Source organism: Physeter macrocephalus, chromosome 16 (assembly GCF_002837175.3).
Source record: "Physeter macrocephalus isolate SW-GA chromosome 16, ASM283717v5, whole genome shotgun sequence".
Lineage (NCBI taxonomy): Eukaryota > Metazoa > Chordata > Mammalia > Artiodactyla > Physeteridae > Physeter > Physeter macrocephalus.
The window spans coordinates 39,323,695-39,347,827 of record NC_041229.1 but is presented as its reverse complement, the minus strand read 5'-3'; the positions used below and the strand labels follow the sequence as shown (position 1 = coordinate 39,347,827).

At 37.1% G+C, this 24,133-nt stretch overlaps 1 protein-coding gene across 2 annotated transcripts in view; it reads right to left on the bottom strand.

The window, feature by feature from the left end:
- Positions 1-24,133, bottom strand: part of MRE11 (MRE11 homolog, double strand break repair nuclease) — a 72,290-nt gene that overhangs the window by 24,152 nt on the left and 24,005 nt on the right. The window contains exons 7-14 of one of the 2 annotated variants that reach the window (XM_007113517.4): positions 23,490-23,604; positions 19,277-19,462; positions 18,629-18,800; positions 16,921-17,001; positions 13,015-13,141; positions 10,339-10,439; positions 8,938-9,111; positions 3,038-3,094 (exon numbers count right to left, since the gene is read on the bottom strand). In XM_007113517.4, coding sequence (XP_007113579.1) covers positions 3,038-3,094; positions 8,938-9,111; positions 10,339-10,439; positions 13,015-13,141; positions 16,921-17,001; positions 18,629-18,800; positions 19,277-19,462; positions 23,490-23,604 — 1,013 coding nt within the window. The remainder of the gene's footprint in view (positions 1-3,037; positions 3,095-8,937; positions 9,112-10,338; positions 10,440-13,014; positions 13,142-16,920; positions 17,002-18,628; positions 18,801-19,276; positions 19,463-23,489; positions 23,605-24,133) is intronic. The other variant, XM_007113518.4, reaches the window with a different exon arrangement.

The window sequence follows — 24,133 nt, the reverse complement described above, 5'->3', positions numbered from 1 at the left end:
GACATTAAAGCATGTTTTTTCTCTACTGGAAGGACTAATGCTTTTGTTTGTCTGTTTAAATAATTTAAGTATGATACTGGGATTCATATTCTGAGCTAAATAATTCTGCAAAACTGTGAACCACAGCTTGGGAAAGTCCCAAACTCTATTAGTCAAGTTCTAAATAGAATGCTGAGAATGAAAAAATTTATAATACCCTATGGCATACTAAAAAATTACCTAAGAAGCCCTGATTACCTGTTACAATCTTAAAATATAGCTGAAAATCTGAACTCCAAAATTCTTTCCTCTGAAAAACTCCCATATGAAATTTCTCATACCCTCTCCTTACCATCCTTGAATAAAATGTTCACTCTTACTCTTTAAAAGACTAATGAAAAACTGATATTAGTGATTTTGAACATAAAGGATCCATTATAAAGAAATATTTCTGTAATCTGTGAAACTGAAAAAGTTAATCAAGGGACTTCCCTGGCAGTCCAGTGGTTAAGATTCTGTGCTCCCAATGCAGGGGGCACCGGTTCAATCCCTGGTCGGGGAACTAAGATCCCGCATGCCGCATAGTGCGGCCTAAAAAACAAGACAAAACAAAAAAGAAGAAGTTAATCAAGTTTAAGTCAAATAATCCAAGAACCAAGAATCATTTCTTTCTAGCATTCATTCTTACCATTTGGCAAACTTCCTTTTCTACTTTAAGGGCACTCTATATAGATGAATACAAATATAATAAATGTGGTAGGGGATCCCTAATCTATAGCTTTCTCCTCTTAGTTTCCAAAAATCACCTTGTAAAAAAATTTAAAAAGCAATTGATTCTATGCTTATTATAAAGTGATTTTCACGTGCTGCATGATTTTAGAAGTCTTAAATTTTTAGCCATTCATTGGCCATACCTTATATTAATGTTATTATAATATAAAGCCCTGATAGGACATAGTATGGTGGAAAAGTCCAGACTCGGAGGTAGAACAGGTTAAAAATCCAGCCTCACCATGTGACCTTAAGTCTGGTCTCAGTCTCATCATTTGTAAAATGGAAACTGAGATTAGTATAAGTAATGCACATAGCAAAAATTTAATAAATACCATTTCCCTTTCCCCCTTGAAAACAGTAATGAATAAAGTCAAATAGGTAACCAGTTCTATTTTTTCCCAATACATTTATTTAGGAGAATGACTTTGATATTGGGAATGTTGAGTGTGAAATTTAGCGGATGGTGGTAGCTTTTAGTTCTGTAATCAATTACTGAAGGCTATTAATGAAAGACACGGTATGGGAAAACACTGTAGTCAATACTGGTACTATTGCTGGTAATGTTAGCTTATGTTGCAAAATTTCCTATCTTACTGCATGGATAGTGTTAAGTGGTATAAGAGAAAGAGATCTGTGAAACCTATTACAACTAGACATTTAGAAGGTTATCCTAGCATATTCTTTTTAAAGAAAGGTTATTAACTGAGTTACTATACTGTTCATATTTCTTCATATTCTAATGAAGTGGGACACAATTTGGAGGGAAGGAGTGTCCCAGAACATCAAACGTCTATAGTAAGACAGAGAAAAGAAAAAACCCACAACACCAAAAATGTCACTTTCCTATTCCCTAAAATTCCAGGTTAAGTGGCATTACTGGATCAGTTAAAAATCCTAAATAGCAAGTATGGAATGTCGGATGATGAAGTAAATCAGATTTAGACTTGGAAGTTTCATTAAAATAAAAAAAAACCCCACAAAAACCTAGACTCTATCTTATGACCTCTAAAGATGGTAAAGAAGAATTATTTGATAACCGATTTTTCCTATCAGAGTCTAAAACTGCTTGACCTTAAAGGCTGTGGTATTACCTAGTAGTCAACTACTAAACAGGATTCCTTTAGAAGAATTAGGGGGGAAAAGAGTAAATTGAGAGTCTCCCTCTCCTTAAGAAGGGTGCTTTTCCTTCTCTCCTTAGTGACTCAGGTCTTGACTTTTGCCTAAGGAGTGTGCTTAAACAAAAGCAAAAAATATTATTTAAAAAGGGGGGAGGGGGCTCCTATTTATCCCCTTTTTATTGTAGCAGAGAAGATAGTGGAACTTGTCAAAGTTAATCTGAGGGATATGTCACGTTTCAACTCTTTCCAATTCACCGCCTGTCAGCTACAGTTCTCAAGTATTTAGGGAACGAAAATGGACAGTTGTATGAATTCAGTGAGGATGTTTAAAATTTTCTTCCTACATATATCTGTCTCACCTACTAAACTGAGAATCTCTGGTGGACACAGACTATACCTTTTTCATATTTATATTCCTAATAAAAAACAGAATGGCTACCCACAACAGGTACTATACAAAATGCTGAAGGAAAGCAATCAAGACAAAAGCCCAAAAGTAAATAATTGCTAACATAATTTTTAAGTACTAGACAGCAATCATCAAACACTAAGGACAATTAGAAAACAGGAAAACATATTTCAATCATGAATTCACCAAGTATCAGAAAGAGGTCCAAAGTTTAAGTTAACGGTTGCTAACCTCAAGTCCCTAATCTCCAAAGTGACTGAAAAGACAGTGATGAGGGTGAACAGGCTAATTTTAACATTTTAGAAAGGCCAGTGGACACTGTGTATTTACCTATGATGACACTGCTGACCAAAACACTAAGTTTCTTTCTTTTTGCCCCAAACAATATCAGCTCAGTAGGGTAAGATTTTATACTGATAAGATGCTCTAATAGCAGTTGGGAATTATTTTCATTAAAAAGAGTTCTTCGGGCTACTATTCCTGCGCCTCCCCTCCATGCCCGCACCCACCACATACACACATGCGCAATTAAGTAAGTTTTCGACAAGAGCAAAAGGAAAAAAAAGAGAATATCAGCAAGCCGAATGAATACCCGTAGGCCGAATTGGAATAAGTCAAAGGCAGCGGTCCTCAGCCAACCCCTGCTCAGTCCTACCCACCCAACAGAGATCCTGTGGACTGACTACTCTAAATAAACCTACTAGTTATTCTGATTTAACAAGCTGACATACAATAAAGGAATTTTCAGAAAAATTACCTCTCGAACTTCATCATCTTCTTCATTCTTCTGTCTGCTTTCTCTGAAACGACGTACCTGGATTGTTAACAGAATAAATCACAAACATGTTACAAACATGTCTGTTATGTAAATATAAAACTGATTAACTGATGTTTTCCATTACAACATAAAATTCGGAAATTCAAGTATAGTTTTGTTTCACAAAAGATTAAAGAAGTCATATTTCCCCAGTGACTTACATTAAAAATTCAGAAATGTACTCTAAGAAAAATTGGCCCTAAGCAAAATGATATTACCTGCTGACCAAATGTTCCAAGTCATTGAAAAACAGCCTGTCGGACTGCAGAGGAAAAAATTCTAATGTCCTATGGGTGTTATACTTCAGTAAAAGAGATAAAAACAAAAACCTCTCTTTTAATAGGTTTGAATTATTACATTGCTCAAATCATGCTTGGGCACCTGGCTGCAAGTCATCCAGGAGGCTCTCTGAAATGGTATCTGAAGTGGGTGGGCCCCTGAAGATCCATTTTGCTAACAGTCAACCACCAAATGTTTGCTGTCTGCCAACCCTGGTCCTGGTGCCACGAAGGATACAAAGCTTCCTTTTTTACTGGTTCCTGCTCACAAAACTCTTATAATATAGTTATGTAGCTAGAAATAAACTCCATTTATTTAATAATTTACTCAGCATATATTTACTGAGCCAAGCTACTATGTGCCAGGTGCTATTGTAGGAACTGAGAATACAATAATGAACAAAATGGTCAAGAATTCTGCCCTCCATGGAGCTTACAATGTGAGCTTACAATGGAGCTTGCGTGTGTGTGTGTGTGTGTGTATGTGTGTGTGTGTGTGTGTTACAAAATAAGAAACAAAATAAAAAGTTATGTTGTATTTTAGAAAGTGTATAGGATCAACTTGATTTACAGCTAGACTGAGAAAGCTCCATCCTGACCTCTGAGGAGCCTCTGGCATTCCCAGGGCCAAATTATTTACTGATGGATTTCAACCTGCATGAGCAGTTAGCATGGTTTGATTATGTGACCAGAGAGGCAAAAAAGACTCCCTGGAAACTTCTGCACGGATCTTGGTGTTCTGTCCCAGGTTTCCTGTGTGCATATAAGGACATGAGAAACAGACACCTGGAATCTCTCAGATCCCTAATGCCTGCCTGTACTCCTTCTCTTGCTGTACTGTTATCAGTTGCCTTTAAATAAAAACTTTGAGTATGTTCAGTGGAGTCTTATGAGTCCTTTCAAATATGTGAACCCGTGAAATCTTTGCAAAAGGTGTTAAGTGCTCAGAAAAAAGTAATGCAGGAAGAGGGACAGAGAGTGCTGAGGAGAGGCTACAGGATGATCATCAAAGGCCTCAAAGAGAAAGTAGCAAAGCAAGAAGGTAGCAAAGATTTTGAAAGGTAGGGAATGAACCTTGCAAATAACTGGGGAAAATCATTCCAGTCAAAAGAAAGAATATATGCAAAGGCACTGGGGCAGAAGCATGGTATGTTTAAGAAACAGCAAGGAGGTCGCTGGGCTAGAGCAGACATAAGGATGAAGAAGTAACAGAAACCACACTGAGTAAGGCCTTGGGAGCAACTGTAAGGACTTTTGTTTTTAGGCAGGAGTGACTTCATCTAAACTATGTTAGGATCACCAACAGCTCAGCTGAGCTGAGGACAGAACATAGTGAGGAGGAAAAGCACAGGCAGAAACAGGGAGACCAGTTTGAGGCAACAGGAGTAATCTGGTGAGAAATGGCCAGGCCTTGGACCACTGATAGAGATGAAGGTGGTGAGAAATAGTCACATTCTGTATATATTCTGAAAGTAGAGTTAAAAGATTTCCAGACAGCATATAGGTGACAGAAAAAGAGGAGTCAAGGATAACTTCACGGCTTATCGCTTGAGCAAATGAAAGAATAGTGCTTCCACGAGAACCCTACAGGTAGAGCAGGGGCTAAGGTTCAGCAATTCAGACTGGGAATGTTGGAAGTTGGAGAGCTCTATTAACCATCCGAGTGGAAGGTCTAGCAGGTTGTTGGCTACCTAAGTCTTGAGTTGAGAGGAGAGGTTTGGGCTAGACTTTTGAAAAGTCATCACCAGATGACAGTATTTAAAGCCAGGAAGCTGGGTGAGAATACAAAAGGAATATGTAGATGAAGAAGGGGTCCAACGACCGAGTTCTGGAGACTCCAACTTAAGAGGCTGGAAGGTGAGAGGAATCAACAACAGAGACTGAGAATACACAGACAATGAGCTGGGAAGAAAACCAGAAGAGTGTAGAGCCCTAAAAGCCAATGGAAAAAAGGTTTTAAGAAGAGGTCAAGTGAGATTTAAGATGGAGAACAGACAATGGATTTAGCACTGGAGGTCACTGGTGCTTTGACAAGAGTAAATTCACTGGAAAGAGGGGGCTGAAACCCCTGGAGATGGATTTAAGAGAAAAATGAAGGTGAAGAATCTGGGCAGCAAATACAGAAAACTCTGTGAAGCAATTCTGCTGTAAAAGAGGAAAAAAGAAATAGAATAACAGCGAAAGGGAAATAGGATCTAGGCTCCAGAGTTTTGTTGAAAGAAATAGCAGCATGTTTGTTAAGATTCAGTAGAAGGGAAAAAATACAGGAATAATATATTTTTTAAAAGACAGCACAGCATGTAACAGTGCTCGAGGTGGCATGTGATATATCAAAAGCACTGAGTCATTCACAGAAGAGAAATGAGCGTCAGAGTAAAAATACTGAGCAGGCATTATGTGCCAGTGTGCTGAGGGCTTACATGTATTCTTTTAATCCTCACAACAACCTTGAATGAGGTTCTATTATCCCCATTTCATAGATGAGGAAACTGAGGCACAGAGAGGTTAAATACTTCACTGAAGGTTCCATAGCGAGTAAGGTCATCTGGTCTACAGTCCATACTCTTAGCCACCATGCTACACACACACACACACACACACACACACACACACACACACACTCTCTCTCTCTCTCTCTCTCTCTCTCTCTCTCTCTCTCTCTCTCTCTCTCTTTCTCTCTCTCTCTCTCGCTCAAAAGTCATGATGTCACTCCAGGTGTGGGTGATCAATTTCGGGAGTGGAGGGTGGGAAGGAGGTTTGTTTTATTTATTTACTTTTTTAGAGCAGCTTGCGTTCACAGCAAAATTAAAAGGAAGGCACAGAGATTTCCCATATAGCCCTGTCCCATACATGCACAGCCTCCCCTATTAATATCAACATCCCGCACCAGAACTGTACAGTTGTTATAACTGATGAACTGATACTGACACTCCATACTCCATACTCCATATCACCTAAACTCCTTAAGGTTCACTCTTGGTGGTGTACATTCTATGAGTTTGGACAAATGTATAATGACATGTATACATGTATAACCCACCATTACAGTTTGATACAGAGTAGTTTTACTGTTCTAAAAATCCTCTGTGAATCCACCTTTTCATCCCCTTAACCCATCCCTGCCCAACCACTGACAACCACTGATTTCTGTACTATGCCCATAGTTTTACCTTTTCTAGAATGTTACATAGCAGGAATCATACATTAAGTTACTTTTTCAGATTGGCTTCTTTCAGTTGGTAATAGTCACTTAAGGCTCCTCCATGTCTTTTAATGGTTTGATAGGTCATTTCTTTTTAGCACAGAATAATATTCCCTTGTCTAGATGTTTCACAGTTTACTTATTCATTTACCTACTGAAGTACATCTTTGTTGCTTCCAAGTTTTGGCAATTATGAATAAAGCTGCTATAAATATCATGTGCAGGTTTTTGTTTAGACATAAGTTTTCAACTCCTTTGGGTAGATACCTAGGAGCACGACTGCTGGAGAGTATGGGAAGAGTATGTTTACTTTTATAAGAAACTGACAAACTGCCTTTCAAAGTGCATGACTGCACCATTTTGCATTCCCACTCACAATCTAAGAGTTCCTGCTGCACCACATCCTCACCAGCATGTGGTGGTGTCGGTGTTCTGGAATTTGGCCATTCGGACAGGTGTGTAGTGGCATAGCTCCTTGTTTTAATTTACATTTCCCTAATGACATAAGATGTAGAGCATCTTTTCATATGCTTACTTGCCAACTGACTACCTTCCTTGGTCTGGTAAAGTCTTTTGCCCATTTTTTAACTGGATTTTAAAATTTTCTTATTGTTGAATTTTAAGAGTTTTTGTATATTTTAGATAATAATCCCTCATCAAATGTGTCTTTTGCAACTATCTTCTCCCAGTCTGTGGCGTGTCTTCTCATTCTCTTCACGTTATCTTTTGCAGAGCAAAAGTTTTAAATTTCAATGTAGTCTAGCGTATCAATTACTTCTTTCATGAATCGTGCTTTTGATGTTGAATCTAAAATGTCATCACCATATACAAGGTCATCTAGGTTTTCTCCTATGTTATCTCCTAGGAGTTTTACAGTTTTGCATTTTACATTTAGGGGGTATGGTCATGTTATATTTATGGCACCTGACTGACAAATCCACCCATGCTAAAAGTTTATGAACTTAACACATCCAGAGCCACAGAGAAAGTAGTTTTAGAGTATGGATTATCTGCTTTCCCTGTGAAAGTACCCGGCATTTAATATTACTGGTTGTACAACAGTTGACACCATAAGGCTTTAAAAGAATCTTGTTAAATGCTAAAAGCACAAAAATAAAAGCAAAAGGGAATGAGTTCTAAAAATAACATTTTGTTCTTCTGCTCAGAGGGAATTTGGAAAATACAGAAAATGATCCCCTACAATCCTACTACCTGAGCATAACCACTGATAATGTTTGGAATATCTTCTTCCATTCTTTGCATACACGCACCCACTCACATATAAAATAAAAATAACTGGGATCACATTGTGTATAGTTTTACCTCTTTGGAATTCTTTTCCCACTTAACACTGAAAATACTTTTCCATGTTCTTCAAAAGTGTAATTTTTAATAGCTGCATAGTATTCCATACTATGTATGTACCAATATTTATTTCACCAAAACATTTCCAACTTTTCCCCACTGCAGATAACACTGACATAAATTACTCCCCATTCTAATCTCTATCTCATTATTGTCTTAGGAAAATCTCCCAGGGCTGAGTTAAAGGACAAATCTTAAGCTTCTTGACATGCTTAAGAAGGCAAAAATGCTTTTCAGTGCAGCTGTTCAAACTCTGATACTCCTACCAGCAGAGTACTAAGTATCTTTCTCAAATTGTTGCCACTTTGACAGATAAAAAATACATTTAATTTGAGCTTCTTTGATTATCCTAGGTTAAATACCAGTTTCATATGCCTATTAGCCATTTGTATTTCTTTTATGAACCACCTATTCAGGTCCTCTGTTCATTATTCTATTGAAATGTTTAATATTCTTCTTAAGAGTCATAAGAGCCCTTTAATGTAGTAAGAATATTAACCTTTTGTTCTGCCCACATATGAATATTTTCTCCATGTCGATACCTTCTCATTTTGTTTTTTGACAATTTGACATGCAAACATTTAAAAATTTTATGTAGTCAAATCTAAAGAGATTTTCCTCTGCTTTTATGCTCAGAGGGACTGCATCTCCTAGGTGAAATTCAAAATCTCAATCAAAACTTAATAAAAAATTGAGATAAGCAGACATTTTCACCCTATGAGGTTCATTTTAAAGCACTTTCATGATCTTCAAGAGAAGATACTAGCTATGGGGAACAAAACTAACATTCACTGGGTATCAATCATATTTGAGACTGTGTTCTAGACACTTATTAGACATTTTCTAATTTAATCCTCACTTTATGATCTCAATTTTATAGATGAGGAAACTAAACAAATCAGTGAAGTTAGTGATTTACCAGAAAGAAACTTAGAGCTACTCTTAAGGAGAGACTATCTAAATAATAGATTTTCCAACCCAAATTAGTTACTCACCTCTTCATCGATTTTATCTTCTAGGGCATCAGTATGACGTTCTTTAAGAAATCTCTGTGTTTTTTCCAACTGGTATTTCACTAATTCCTCTATGGCATCTTTTTCTTCCTTGTCCACAAATTCTTGTACTGCTTCACCCATTCCCCTTTCTGTAAGAAGTGAAAGCTGCACGTTCTGTAAGAGACATATAAATCACTGGATGCAGCATCTTCCTTACAAAACAATTCTGTATAAGCAAGGAAAATTACAGAATAATTTTACCAGAGAAAAAGACAAAAAAGTTATCTAGTTATTGGAGGGAAAACACAGCAAAGCAAAATAAATCAATGGACAGTAATTAAGCGTGCTGATAAATATTAAGGGCCAGAAAAAGCAAAGTAAAAACAAGAAACAGGAGTAGAGTACAGGACTTGTGAAAATGCAGAGGCCTAAGAGGCTGGGACATAGAGTCCAGAAATAGCAGCTGATGACAAAGACAGCAGGTTAACCAGTGTGGTAGGCAGAAAAATGGCCCCTAAAGATGTCCACATCCTAATCTCTGGGACCTGTGAATATGTTACATGGCAAAGGAGAATTAAGGTTACAGATGGAATTAAGGTTGCTAAGCAGCTGGCTACAAAACTGGGAGATTATCAGGGACTATCCAGGTGGGCCCAGTGTAATCACAAGCATCCTTGAAAGTAGAAGAGGGAGACTGAAGAAGGGAGTCACAGAGAAGTATCCGGGGAAACGACGGCCAGACAGATCCAGCGTTGCTTGCTTTGAAGATGGAAGAAGGGGGCCCGGAGCCAAGAAACATGGGTACCTCCAGAAGCTGGAGAAGATGAGGAAATGGAATCTTCCCTACAGCTTCCAGAAAGGAACACAGCCTTGACAACACCTCAGTTTTTGTCCAGTGAGACCAGTGTCTGCTTTCTGACCTACAAAACTGTAAGGTAATAAACCTGTGTTGTTTTAAACCCCTAAGTTTGTGGACATTTATTCCAGCAGCTATAGGAAGCTAATACAACCAGAGGATCTCAAAGCGGCATATACCCACAAAAATAAGAATAGCTTCACCATCCAGTGGCTTATTAATAAAGTAACTCTGAAATTACATCCAGATGCAAGAAAATTAAATCCTGGGTTCAGACTTAGGTAGTAGCGATAAAAAGAGAGAAGGATAGCAACACTGACGATAATAGACACAATAATAACAATATTAATGACTGACATTAATTAAGCACTTATTTTTCTTGATACGTAATAACTATAAATGAATGTAATTGTCACCCTGCTTACTTCATGGAGACATTCTGAGGATTCATTTTGTTTAAACTATCAATTACACATATCTTAAAGTAAAATCTGTTATTATAAGATAGCCATTATCCAAACTGAGAACTGTAACTAAGAAATTACCTTCTCTGCGGTTTGAAAATACTGTTTCACAAGGTCTTCTACCCTTAGAGTTGTTGCTTCTGAAGGTTTTGTGATGAACTGCCCAAAGTTGATCTCTTCTCCTAGAAAAAAGAAGTCCATGAAAAAAAAAAAAAGTAGCAGTTTCTCTTTTAATGTTAAGTGCCCAAACTCACTGAAGGTTGCTCTCAGTGAAGGAGGTATGGCCAAACTTTATCAACTGTCAGTTTGCTCAACCCAGTAAATTTTGAGGCATTTTTGCTAATATCTAGAGTCATTTCCCCAAAGTCTGTATTTCTTTTCCAAATCTCCAAGTAATATGTCTCTTGGAGCTGTTCTCACAGAGTGGTCCACAGATCTCTGGGAGTCCCCCATACTGGTTCAGGGAGCTTAAGGTCAAACGTACTTTCATAATAATACTAAGACGTTATTTCTCTCTTCCACTGTATTGACATTTGCACCAATGATACAAAAGCAGTCATGGGTAAAACTGCCAGTGCCTTGGGATGAGTCAAGGCAGTGTCTCTGAGTTCTACTGAGAGTTACCACTTCGTACTCACAGTTCAAAACAAGACAAAACAAAAAGCCAGTTTCACATAAGAATGTCCTTCATGAAACAGCAGAAATTATTAATTTAATTAAATCTTGGCCATTAAACACATATCTTTTTAATATTCTGTGAGACAAATGGGAAATAGGTTTAAAGCACATATGCTGCATTCCTAGGCAGGATGGTTGTCTCAAAAAACAGCAGGTACAGAATAAAAAGAATACTGGGCAAGAAGTCAAAAAGCATAGGGTCCAGTAGGTGCTCTGCTCATAACCTTTGTCAGGGAAATGAATATTAACTGTCTAGCACGTGTGTGACCTGGTGTGGAAAACACAATAATAAAATGACAGGATGCCACCCATAACAGCAAATGATTACGACACAAGATGGTAAGTGCTACAACAGAGGTAAGAGCAGAAAATATGACACACAGAGAAGAAATACATTAATTCTTCTCAAAGAAGGCTGAAAATAACATTCAGATGGCAAACGCAGTTATCATTTGACTCAAGACTTGCACTGCAACTAAGAAGTCCGCATGCCGCCACTGAAGATCCTGCATGCTGCAACAAAGATCCCGCGTGCCACAACTAAGACCTGGCACAGCCAAAAATAAAAGCAAATAAATAAATTAATTAGAAACAAATAAACAAAAAAAAGACTTGCAGAATGAATAAGACTTACTAAGCAAAAAAGGAAAAAGAAAAAGTATTTCAGGCAGAGGGAAAGTTTATGCAATGGCTTAGGGGGTAAAGAGGGACAAAGTTCAGTGTGCCTCTTACAAAGTGGTGAGGACAAGTGAATAGAAATCTTTTTTGAATTTCAAGACAGGAGAATTAATATTACTTCATAAATATGATTACTATATTTTACTATGCCAGACACTATGTTAAGACCATTTACATACAGTATATCATCTAATCCTCATAACAATCCTGTGAGGCAGGCACAGTTATTATCCTGATTTTGCAGACAAGAAAACAAAACATCAGAGATTAAGTAATTTGCATGATGTCACACATGTAGTTAAAGTAGCAGAGCTGGCCAAAACAACAAACAATTTCATGCTTTCAATAAGATATACAAAAGGGTCATTGTTTCCATTCAGCAATTAATGTTTAAACAAAAAAGGGATCATCAGAACAAAACTGACAATGGATGAAATTCAAGTAACATAAGGTACTAGGTTCTATACTCCACATTCCCACAAATGCTACACCCCCAAAATTCAAGGAATTGATAAGGACGGACAATTAAAGTAAATCACCATCAGTAAGTAACTAGCTAAAATTCATAGCATAAAAATATCATTCTATGATATGGATTTTTCCCCCCTAAAACAGTATTCTATGAGCTCCATTTAAATATCCAAATGACTGTTTCAGGCTGAATTAACAGCACACACCATTGTGATCACAATTTCACTATGAAAAACAGGGGCCCATTAAATCAGGGTTAATAAAAATCAAGGTAGCATACATGTAAACAAGGGTCATATTTTTCTATAAAAATTCTCACTCGATAGCTCTAAGGAGATGAGCCTCTGTATTTAAAAGGACCGATACTTCTTAAGAAGAAGCACTGTTTCAGTCAGATGACCTGTTTTTGATAAATGCTAAAATAAGGACAATTCATTTTTATGAACTTTAATTGGAAATTAGTTATCTGATCATCAGAAACATCAAACTTAAGCCCTTAAGTACATATCTTTTTAACACTCTGGGACACCTCTTATTTCAAAAGACTGGAGTCTTCTTAAATCATTATACACTGTAAAGTTGAAATATTTAGCCCTGCAAAATTTGAGAGTATATTCTCTGAACATTAATAATGTATAGTAAATAATAGATATTTAAACACTTTATCTCTTAAGTGTGTTGTTAATCAGCAGCACGTTTTAAAAAAACTACGAAAGCCTTCATTTCTTTATTGATATCCACAAGTTTACAAATGATTGCTATCTAATTTTTAGAAGAGATTTAATTATTCCAACTGTCATTTCATTTGTCTGAGATATTAGAAAGAATCATAATAAAACATTTTCCATTATTGTTTTATACTTTTACTAGAGATTGATTTATGTGAAGCCTATAAGAGCATTTTTTAATTTGTAAAGATAACTAGCTTACCTGTGTCTTCCTTTTGTTCTCTACGCCTGAAAAAATGGATAACATCTTTTGGATTAGCTACCCGGTCCACAAATTTCTGGCTAAAGCGAAGAACACTGAACGGTTCAAAGCCTCCACTATAGTCCACCTGGAAATACAGAATAAGCTATGAAGGCTAGGAAACAACAGATCACCAATTTCAGTATTCATGTTTATGTGTAATACTTTTAAGTTAATACGTTAATGTTCCACAGTTCATTTTAAAGATCATGATGATGTTATACCATTTATTCTACTGAGAAAATAAAACTTCAAAGGTTTACGCTTATGCAGAACATTGTTTGATGGAATCAAGATACAGTAAGAATTCCCACAATGTCAGAAAATTACATCTCCCCATGATAAAACTAGCAGTCTAGGTACCAGGAATATCATCTGAAAAGGATGTGAAATTTCTAAACAAATTTTTTTAAATTTTTAAAACAGAAGGAGATTCTTTACCAAAACAAAATGCTGGCCCTAGATGCATTTGTTAATTGGTCTATCATGTAGGGATAAGCTTTTACACTAGACAAAAATAAATGCTGGGAAAAATCCATGGAGGAAAAGAAGCTAGTCTGTGAGCTTTGAGAAATGATCACCTTCCTTCAAAACACAGTACAGTCATCCCTCAGTATTCACGGGGGATTGGTTCCAGGATCCCTAAGAACACCAAAATCTGTGAATGCTCAAGTCCCTTATATAAAATGGCGGAGTTCAATCAGCCCTCCATATCCGTGGATGCGGAAGTGCAGGTACAGAGGGCCTGTTTCTATTTATAAAAGAACTAATAATTGCTCTCAAGGCAGGCTCTTTCTAAATAAGTCTATGGTGGTACCAAGCTCTTTACAAAGAAAAATACTACATCTCTTTCTCAGAGATACAATCGTTCTCCTAAACTAGCTGTTCTCAAAGTATGCTCTGGGAATCAGCATTGTACCACATCACCAGCCTTTCCACATTACTCCTAACCTCCACCCCACTTACACTCTTCATCACACTTAGCACTAGCTAAGATTTTGTTCATGTATTCGCTATTTGTTTATTGTGCCTCTCCTCACACCTCCACCTCCAGTAACCCTCGTATATTTTACCATCACTGTGGCCCTCCTCCCCGCCCACCAGCATGCAGAAAGAAGGTACTCAACATATATTTGTTCACTGTATTAGTGAATCAGTGAGCGTCCTCTAGCCAACACAATGTACTTCTGGAATACTACTTACGTGAAAATATTTGTTCTTTTGTTACCTTAATGAATTAATAATTTAGTGTGTTTAGAAAAAGGAATGCCAATTTTCAATTCAAGTCTGGTTGGTTCTAATGGTATCAGGCAGACATAGATGAGGAACATGGCACCTTCTGCCCTGATAAAGAGAACTATGTGGTTCCCCCGAAGCAACTATGTTTCTGTTACCCAGACCACCTCTACAGCTGCTGCCATGTTCTAAAACAGAAAATGCCAAATGCTCAAGCTATTGGGCCTCCCCAAAACTCTTCAGACATTTTTAACAGCTGTGCTCCAGCCTAGTTTTATTTGTAATTTTCTGCTCCTAAAAGTCGCAAAACTCGTTCACTAAGCAAACTTTACTGAGTGTCCACAATGTGTAGGCACTCTGCTAAGGGCCAGGGGTACCACCAAAAGTAAAACAGCAGCCTGGTTGTGAAGAAATTCACAAGCTGACTGGGAAGTTAAACTATGTAAAGAAGTAATTGCAAGCAGAATGTGATGGTGCTGTAAGAAGTATGTATACTGTGCAGTGCAGCCAAAAAAAAAAAAAACTTTAAAAAGATATTTAATAAAACATTATTATATATATACATATATATAACATTTTATTACATCTGATAGTGAGATGTAATAAAGCCATTCTCTTTCTTGGCAAACTCAGAAAAATAAAAAGAAGTATGCACAAAGTATACTGAGGACACAAAGGAAGAAGCAACGACTCTGAAGGGAAGTCGAGAAAGGCTTCTTTTGAAGAGGGGAAGCTTTAAGTGGGTGTTAAAGGGAATATTATGAAAGAAGGAGAGAAGTGCATCCCACGCAGCAGGATCAGCATGGGCAAACATTCCAAAGAGTGAAATAAACTCCACTGGGCCTAGGAAAACAGCAACTTTTAGTCCAGTATAACTGGAGCTTAGGAGGTGCTGGCAGGAAATGAGGTAGAAGCAAAGAGGTGGGTTTAGACCAGGTCATGTAAACCCTCTGAATGCCATGCAAGAGTTTATAGACTTGTTCCTGTTAGAGCTAGGAAATCATTAAGTCGTTTTCAGCAGGAAAGACATGCAAGCTCGTATTTTCCAAAGATGATCTTGGCATTAGTGTGGAGAGGCTAGAGGTGGGGAGAGGGGGAAACTGGAGGCAGAGTCAGGCAGTCAGCTACAGGCCAGGTAAGAATCAGGCCTCAGCTACAGCAATGACAACGGGATAGAGAGAAGGGGCCAGATTACTAAATTCATTTAGATCTTGTAAATCTATGAAGTACAACCAAGGGACAAGAGACCCAGTGGCTCAAGGTCATATAGCTAGTGGCAGAGCCAGAAGCAAACCCAAGCAGTCTGGTTCTAGAATGTACTCTTTACCTTCACACGCTATGTCCCAGGGCTTCTCAAATTTTAATGTGCATATAAATCTCTTGGGGATCTTCTTAAAATGTAGTTCAGTGGGGTTAATGTGGAGCCTGAGATTCTGTATTTTTAAGAATTTTCCAGGTGATGCCAAGTTGCTGGTTTGAGGGCTGCACCCCATAAGTACAAGGCTTTAGAAGGACTCTTGGACCTCAACAAGGAGGTCTAAGCTGGAGGTCAAAATTTGGGAGTTGTCATTCTATAGGTGACCATATGCCTAGACTGAACAGAGGGCTAACTGAAAGATAGGAAGGGACAAACATCATTCGTAGTAGAGAATGCCAAAGAGTGATTCAGTAAGATGACAAAAATCTACTGGATTTGACAACTGAAGGTCATCTTTTCCACCTGAGATGGTGGGGTCAGAGCCTTGACTATAGTGGATGGAGGAAGAGAATATTACATGAGCAATATAGACAATGTATTTTTTTGAAAGAAAATCAGAAAGGGCAGGAGCTAGGAGAAGGGAAAGGCAGAGGGGCAAAAAAAAAAGTCTGTTGTTATTTGTTTGTTTGTATATATCATTATAGAAAAGATAAGCAGGCTTATAGGCACAGGAAACACTTCAATTTCTTAGATTTTTCTAATACTCTCAAGTACTTATCAATTCTTTCCACATATTTATCAAGCACTTGTTATGTGTCAGGAACTGTTCTGGGATCTTTGGATACATTAGTTAAGAAGATTCACAAAGTTCCGTGCTTCTACAGAGCTGATAGTTTTGTAACTGAGGACAAACAATAACCAAAATAAATAAATTGGGTGTAGTAGGTTAGGAGGATGTGCTGTGGGAAAAAAAGAAAAGAAAAAGTAGAGAAGGGAAGTGAAATCAGGAGTGTTGGAGAGAGGGTATGGGGGTTGCAATCTTAATTAGGCTGGGGCCCACTGAGGTGACATCTGAGCAGATCTGGAGGAGGTGAGAGTATGTCTGATGCATCTGAGAAATTACAAGAAGGCCAAGTGTCTGGAAGGGAGGGAGAGAAGGGAACAGTAAATGAAGTCAGAGAGCACAGCCAACGTATCAAGTACAATAGACTATTTAGAAAATAAGAAAAATAAGAGAAAAAAAAAACAAACCTATCAAAATGAAACTATGATTAAATCAAATCCTGGCTGCTTTATTATTTTTTCCACCAATGATGACTGCTTTTTTTTACTATACGTACTCTCTTTGGTACTTTTCCAAAAAAATCCATGTAAACTGTACAATACTCTCCTCTGAAAATCCATAAAGTTGAATTTATCTAAAGAGGACTTACTCGCAGTCGTATAAGAGGCTTCTCTGGCTGTCGAGAATTTCCCAGACGTTCCCGTTCTGCATTTGCAAGCATTTCTTCAATCTCAAAATAAAGATACTGTCATGTCTAGGGGGAAGAGGTACTACCGGCTGGCATCTAGTGGTTGAGGTCAGAGAGGACTTGTAAAAATCCTACCATGCACAGAACAAGCTCCCACAACAAAGTGTTACCCAGTAAAATGTCAATTGTGCCAAGATTGAGAGACCCTGGGCTCCCTGACTAGGCCAAGACAATCCATTCATTTCCCATCTCCCTGGCCTCAGAGATGGGGTTCAGGGACAAGTACATGACCTCAGTCCAGGGAAACTCAATGCTAGGGGTTTATTTGGAACTACTGGGAAAAAATGATTCTTTCAGCTGTAAGGACAATGTAAGTCTGTGGGCCACCACGTGAAAATGCCTTGCTTACAGTGAAGCTTAAGACAGAAACCATCAGACTGGGTGGCACAGAACTACACACAGAAACAGAGAAAACTACAGTCTTAATTTGAGCTTCTGGATCTAGTCATTCTGAAACCAGCAAACTCTTAAACTTTCCAGTTATATGAGTTACATGTTGCTAGTAAGCTGTGACACTGGGTGAGTTACTTTATCTAAGGTTCAGCTCCTCTTTCTATAAAATGTGTATGGTAGACTCTACCTACCTATAGCATTGTTCAGTGGATTAAATGCAAAATGCTGTCAACAGTGTCCAGAATATATACGCCGCCAATGAATATCAGTGATAATTATCATTATCATTATTATGATTTTTATAAGAATAAAACGCAAAGCAGAAGAGTCTACACAGCGTAAGAACTGAATAAGTGTCAGTAATTAATGTTATTAAGCTGTCAAGTTCCATATTATTAAATTCATTCACCCAACTTCATAGTGGCTCTAGAATTTCCACAGTGGTTTAGGGATGGCAATCTGCATGGTGGGAGGTATGGGACTTACACCGAAGTGACAAGGGGCATAGCACACATTTTAAGATTTTATTTGGAGGGAGATTTCAGGGTGAAAGGGATGTGTGATAGAGATTATTAGCGTAATGGAAATTATTAGAGAGGTTAAGGCTCTCCTCATCTACCATAACATCCTGTCATTCTCCAATCAAAGCCACTGCCTGCTTTCATTAATAAAATGAACAAATTATCGAATTAGGATAAAAAGAGAGAAAAGATTACATATACGTTTTTGAGAAGGAGGAAAGGATCTGGGAGAGGGGCTTAATTAAACAAAGTTTCTCTATTTATAACAATTCCTCCCTCTGGAAGACGTTAGTTTTTTGGTTTTTTGTTTTTTTTTTTTGATGTGGACCATCCTTAAAGTCTTTATTGAATTTGCTACAATATTGCTTCTGTTCTGTGTTTTTGGTTTTTTGGCCACCAGGTATGTGGGATCTCAGCTCCCTGACCAGGGATCGAACCCACTCCCCCTGCCCTGGAAGGCAAAGTCTTAACCACTAACCACTGGACTGCCAGGGAAGTCCCTATTAAAAAAAAAAAGAAAAAGAAAAAAATTTGATACAACTGAACTCATTTATAAAACAACAGTGGTTTCTTAAGGGCTTCATGAGAATGTAACAAATATAATGACTTCCCTCTACTCTACCGAAGTATTTAATTCAAGGTAAATAACCTCTCAACTAAAGTAGATCTCACTGACCTTTATCTAGAAGAATTACCTTCTCGAAGCAGAAGCTTTGTATGGCTTGGGTTACTTTAGGATTATCGGGGTTAAAAATGTCTGGATGATCAGCCAGAACAACGTCCTCCATGAAAAACTGCCGCACTGTGTGGAGAGGAATTTTCTGCATGTTCATCTTCCTTCCTTTTATACGCAGCAAACCAACGTGTCTGAAATGAGGAGGGAAATGAAAGCACAGTCACATTGTAAACTTCCTCAGGAAAATGTGCACATCAAAACTATCATATTTCTAAATTTCTACAAATTATTTATAAAATCACACCCTTAAAGTGTTTTTAGTAATTTAATCTTAATGTTGTATCACAGGAAAAAAACATCCTTCTTCCCCAAAATAAAATCCATTCATACATCATTTTTCCTACAGCACTTTAACTTAAAATTTAGTTAATAAAAACATTAGCCTTGAATTGGCCTAATGAGCAGCAAAATCATTAATACCACTGGGATCTTCTCCTGTTGAAAATAGCTTAAAATCTGGGCAAACAGTAAGACTGTATTGAATGATCAATCTTTATGAATAAATCTATCATATAAATAACAGCATCATCAGTACCTTGAGCCTATGAGATGGTTAGACTATCAGCAAATTTTTTTAATTGATTTAAAAACTATAATAATTACTCACTTCTTTACAGCTTCTCCTGGGGAAAGAGAAGTGACCACTGAGCTTCCAGGTTGTGATACGTAAAAGAGCTCTTGTTCATTTTTGGTTGGAGCTATTTTACACTCATGTTCATGGCCCCAGATAACAAGATCAATGAAGTCATCCAAAAACTGTTCTGGAATGAAGTTAGTATTTCCGTGTTTACTCCTATGCCAAGATTTTTAAAAATGAATATTATAAATGTCCAGAAATATAGAAAAACTTATAATAAGTAAGTCTGTATAGATCTTTCTTTCTCCATTAACTAAAGATTTATTACATCCCTTCTATATGCCAGAAACATTCAAGGGATTGGGGATGCAAAGACAGTATCCAATTCCTGCCCTCAAAGGGTTTACAAACGTGCAGGACACTGACAAGTAGAAGCCTCAAAAGAGAAAGCAGTCAATTCTACATACAGAGGCAGATCACGAAAGGCTTTAGAGAGGAATAACTCCCCCTATGGGAAAGTCAGAAAAGCATGAGCTCTAAAAATAGTAAAAACCTATAAATTGGTCTGAGTGTATACCAGAGTACAGAAAATGGGAAGTGAGTTTAGCCTAAGCTTTGTCAAATAAAGTCAAAACTCTAAATATGTTCCATCATTTTTTTAACATGTTTCTTCTACTGACTATAAAAATAATGAGAATGTCAGTCTTACACAGAGATAAGAGTTTTCAATATTAAATAAAATATGGTATGAATATGTGATTTTCAAACTCTCATTTTATACCTAGATTAGCTACTATTATTAAAAGATATGTGAAAACCCAAAGAGAGGAAGACAAAAAAAAAAGTTTTCCCTAATACTGATTTATATCACTGAGAATTTAAGTAAGTGTTCAAATACTTCAACCAGCATTCACTTAAGGCAAACTGACATTCATTCACTGAACAAATATTTACTGTGTGTCTACTATGTGTCAGGTCTCCCAGGTCTCTTCTAGATACTGAAGACATAGCAATGAACAAAGTCCTTGCTCTAGTGGGGGACATTACCAATAATACAATATGTTTACGTATATGCATACACATACACACACACACACGCACACACACATATATACATATATATATATATATATAATTTGTCAGGTAGTGACAGGTGCTATAAAGAAAAATAAAGGGAAAAATTACATGGAAAAGGAAGGCTACTATACAAAGGGTCGTCAGGGAAGGCATCTCTGACAGGAGACATATGAGCAGAGAACTTAGAGGAGGGATCAGGAGTGCCTGGGAAGAAAGTCCTAGGCAGAGGGATAAGCTGATGGCAGAGGTGCTGACGTGGGAATGTATTCAGTGAGTTCAAGAACAGCAAGGAGACCAGCGTGGCTAAGCAGAATGAATGCAAGGAAGAGCAGGAAGTGAAATCAGAGAAGCTCATGTATCTAGGAATAGTTACGTAAAAAATATTTTTATGTAAAAAACGTTATGATCCTATCACAATCACTGAAGAAATGCAGAATAACTCAAATACGACGTGATGTAACTATGCTTTAATGGAGCACTGGAAAAGGGAAGATTATGCTGGTGGGCTGACTCTGATTTGTGACCTAGAAGCTGATCAAAACACCTTTGTGGAAATATTTTGCATGACAAAATTGCTCAGGGTTTACCTTCTTTTGCTGCAAGAGAAAGAAACTGGTCCACGTATAGAAACAAATGGAAAATAAAGTAAAATGTAAAAGGCTCAAGAATTCTCGCTTAATATGAGAAAACCTGTTTTTTATAAGACCCTGAAAACAGTAACAAAAGAAGTACCTAAGAATGCAGAGGATGACAAATGAACCTAACAGCATTACCAAAAAACTATTATAACCACAATGAAGGGGTAAGGGAAAAGGAACTGACCAAAGTAACTTTAGAAAGTGGTGTTTTTGACTAGATATGGTAAGGCTAAGGACTAAAATAACATACAAACACTGTACCCTAGCTGGCAAATTTGTTTCTCACAGGGCTATGGGTCAGTAATTTTGAAATTACTTTGTTATGTCAACCAGTATTGATAAAAATAAGTAAACATACCATAGATAATACAATTGAGGTTTCTAACTGTTAGAGAAAGAAGTCACAAATAAGAAAAGACAAAGATGAATCCTGTAGGGCTGGATTCGAATCAGTATGAACTCGTGCTTGTTTGTTTCTTTTTTAACACATGTATACATACAGACATGTATGCATGGATTAGTGAATATACATATATTTCTTTAACTCTAGTCATGAGGGCTAAGAGACCCACAGTAGCAATAAGCACATTTAGTGGCCATATCTGGGTTTCTAAATACCACTCTCCAATAAAAGCAATTAGGGCTCCTTGGAGAAGTGGTTGATTCCAGGGCTTGAGGAGAAAAATACAAGATGAGCCAGGAGCATCTTGTGGTACTAGAAGGTTAAGGACATGCTCAAAAAACAAAAAGGAAGAGGGCATGTTGAAAGGACATAGAAGCCAATGTAAAAAAGCTCCCAATGGTCAGAGCTGAAACAACCTGAGCAACAAAAACAACAACATCAAAAAAATAAAGCATTGGATTGTAACTCAAAGAATTAAATAAACATCCTTGAGTCCACAGTAACATAAATAAATGAATGAATGAATAAGTAAATAAATGAGAAGGGACAAATTTTCCTAACAGAAGAATTTGACTTAATAATTATAAAAAGAATGAGAAAAAAAAAATCAGAAACAACACCACAGTATTAATTGCTGGAAACAAGATCTACCAATGGATGCTAAAATCTGTGGGCAAAAGTTTAAGTTGAAACAGGATGTTCACATAGTTTCAATGTATTTTTCCCAAAATATTTATGAATTACAAAGTAGAAAATGGGACCTTTACAGGGGAGAAACCTGGTCTACACCACCTTAATTGAATGATCAAGATTATTAACATCACCAGTAAGCAGCCATACCAACATTATACTACCCATTCCCCTTACCAATGCTGCCATTCCAAACTTTCATTCTGGCTTAGAAGTGCTGATAATTGTTCCTTCTGACTTACCCCTACCTTGGGAAAGTACAAAGTGTAGCAGAACTGGAAAGCTCTCAGCAAGAGAAGGAACAAACTCCCAGTTTGTTATATGGAGACCACACATATCAAAACTCTGGACTGCTCCTCCTTTAACTCACACTGTTTATTCAAGAATATACATAAGGCAACATAAGACTGCCCCCTAAAGCCTTTCTTTCACCGAGTACCAGTGATGGGTGAGTACCAGTGATGGGTAAGTACCAGAGTATTCTGCTGTCAATAAATATCTGTTCAATAAATAATAAATTATATAATCAGGCCCCAAATCCCTTTAGATTCTTCCTTAATAACTTCTCAGCTTTGTCCCTTACATATCATTCTCACTACCATCCCTGTTACCATCTCACACTTTTTTTACTATAATGATCACATAATAAATCTTGCTTCTTCAAATCTCTATTCCTTTCAATCAAACCTACACCCTGCCAACAGATTAAATTTCTTAAAACTACTAACAAAAGAAAGTTGATCTAGCTATATTTAATATTCTGGAAAAACACTTGTATATATGTACCAGGAAAAATCTATAAGAATGTTCCTAACAAAAAGGTTTAAAAAAAGCAAAAATCTGGAATTAACACAAAACACTCACTAAGAGGAGAGAAAGCTGAACTGTATACATCAGTGAAAATGAATTACACTTTTAAGCATCAAAATGGATGAATCTTAGTAATATAATGTCATAATGTTGAACAAAATAAGCCAACTGCAAAATATAAAGTATGGTGTTCCAGTTATACCAAAACTAAATTAAAAATACTCATAATGAATGTGTATGTGATTAAACAATAAAGAAAAGCTATGGACAGATGAAATAAAAATTGAAGATAGTGCTTCCTCTGGAGTTTGTGGAAAAAGATGTGGTCAGGGAAGGGCATGGGGTAGGGTACTGGTAATGTTCCACTTCTTTCTGAATTAGGATTATTCATTTTATGGTTCTTCGTATACCTTATCCATATGCTAGAAATATTCTTTGTAAGTATGAATATATACTGAAAACAATTTCAAGATGTAGTCACACAATGCAATATCGAAGTCTTGCCTGATCCTGCACTGACAACTTTCAAAGCATAAGGAGCATTTTACTGAAATAGGTAAGCTTGGAAACAGAGATTTGGGGAACCTCAATACTTGACTCAAAAATTTTCAGAGACTACTTTTACCTGTTCTGATGAATCACAAATAAGTTAAACCAAGAGTTCTCATCTTCTTTTGGTCTCAACATTGTTACTTTTTTGTTGACGAACATTCGATAGAGCCTTTCATCTGGAATGGATCCTGAAATGGATATTACATTATTTTAAAAGTGGTTTCTTACTCGGTTTTAAAAAACGAATATGTTTTGCTTCTAAATAACGTGCTTCTCTGAGTATTTCATTTTCCTATTAGAGAGATATTTGAAATCTGATAACATTATTTACAAATGAACATGTTCCAGGTTCATGCCTGACAGCTGCTAAGCAGTTAGTTGCATTTGAAGAATGTTTTCCAGGTCAAGCATATATACTTTCAAGATGTGGAAAATGTGGAAAAAAATTTGAGTTTTCTATGCTCAAATTCTTATTAAAATTTCTAATAATATTGTTTTCCACTCTCCCTTTATTTATTCTAAGTATATATGTACTTTTAACATATACATTGTAAAATACACAGGAAGAGATAGTAAAGGGGATGAGATTAAAAATGTATTTAAAAATAATAGTCTTGGGGCTTCCCTGGGGGCGCAGTGGTTGCGCGTCCGCCTGCCGATGCAGGGGAACCGGGTTCGCGCCCCGGTCTGGGAGGATCCCACATGCCGCGGAGCGGC